Genomic DNA, 1,368 nt, shown 5'->3' with positions numbered 1-1,368 from the left:
AAAAGAAAAGATCAACAATTGCCTTTGCTCTTTTTATTATGTAGGTGAAGATGTCTGTATTTGTCCATCATGTGCTGTGTTTGTCTATGAGGGCTCTGAATTCAGTCTTGTAGAGAGATCACAGGCGTTGTCTCGAGCTGTAGGGTGCAAAACAAACTGTTAGTCCTACTAATCTTGAACTGGCTTAGTATCAATGAAAATCAGAGTGACAATGAAAAACACTTTACTTACATTGTTCAGTATTTGTTTCTGAAATAATAGGAAAAAACAAATATTCAAGAATGCCAGAGACATTCAGCTTTGCAGTCTGTATCAGAGCATCAGCTCAGCTGAATCTCTCACCTTTCTTCTTCTTGTAAACAGCAGCAAAAACAGCAGCAACGAGGACGAGAGCAACTGAAACAACCACTGCAGCAGTGATGGTGATCATCATGTCTGAGGGTTCCTCTGATCAGTCAGAAATCATGTAGTTTAAATGTAAATCACATATTGGTGAGAAGAAGACAGCATAATTTCTATGTCAAGATCTACTGATGTGATCATACATGTAACACTATACAACACTCAGATACCATGATATATTGCAGTTAAGCAGAGCAGGCACACTAAAATTAGGTGGCTGAATTTTTAACCCTTTGACAGCAGTTTTGTGTATTCAGCTCCTCAATTATAAGGCCAGAAATAAAAAGCAAGGGTTTTATTATTTAGAAACACTTGCATTTTGAAATGTAAGTTCCAGTACCACTGTCAGGATTATGGTCGAAACAGTTTTCTCTTAAGAATATTAACAGCAGCCATTCGCACTCACATTCACACCTATGAGCAAGTTAGAATCATCAATGAACCTGACCCCCCTAACTGCATGTCTTTGGACTGTAGCACCCTGATAAGGAGAAGGAGAAGTAAATGGATGAATGGATGGCTGTTAGCAGCACCAACACTGGGCACATTTTAAATCAAAGAGACAGTTATTATATACAAGTACTGATTTTTTTTCTCCAACTTTAATAGGATCTCCATGAGTTATTCCTACAGTAGCAGCTATTCTGCCTGAGATCACACAAAAACAGGACAAAACACTGGATTACAGACAATCCACAGTAACAGGAAACAAAATGAATTAAATGAGCTTTTCTCACCATTTGTATTTTTTCCTCCTCTGTTGGTTCTGATCACTGTTTCATTCAGCCTGGTGATGATGACGTCCTCACCATCAGAGAGATGAAACACACAGTCAAATCTGCTCCAGTCTTCAAGTGTGAATGATGAAACATTCAGATCAACACTCATCTGAAAGGTCCCATCATTGTTGGGGAGGATCTCTCCAGGATCCACACCTTCATGAAGCTCCTCTCCATCTTTCCTCCA

At 39.0% G+C, this 1,368-nt stretch overlaps 1 protein-coding gene across 3 annotated transcripts in view; it reads right to left on the bottom strand.

Moving 5' to 3' along the window:
- LOC102307872 (HLA class I histocompatibility antigen, alpha chain G) overlaps nucleotides 1–1,368 on the bottom strand; it is a 2,573-nt gene continuing 1,205 nt past the window's right edge. For 2 of the 3 annotated variants that reach the window (XM_005953488.3, XM_005953491.2), the window contains 4 exons: nucleotides 1,140–1,358; nucleotides 343–447; nucleotides 232–249; nucleotides 1–137 (listed from right to left, as the gene is read on the bottom strand). In XM_005953488.3, the coding sequence (XP_005953550.1) occupies nucleotides 85–137; nucleotides 232–249; nucleotides 343–447; nucleotides 1,140–1,358 (395 nt within the window). In that variant the 3' untranslated portion in view covers nucleotides 1–84. The remainder of the gene's footprint in view (nucleotides 138–231; nucleotides 250–342; nucleotides 448–1,139; nucleotides 1,359–1,368) is intronic. The other variant, XM_014331696.2, reaches the window with a different exon arrangement.

This window comes from Haplochromis burtoni, unplaced genomic scaffold (genome assembly GCF_018398535.1).
Source record: "Haplochromis burtoni strain Fernald_Lab_line unplaced genomic scaffold, NCSU_Asbu1 Contig_4708, whole genome shotgun sequence".
Classification (NCBI taxonomy): Eukaryota; Metazoa; Chordata; class Actinopteri; order Cichliformes; family Cichlidae; genus Haplochromis; species Haplochromis burtoni.
This window is presented reverse-complemented; position numbering and strand designations above follow the sequence as displayed.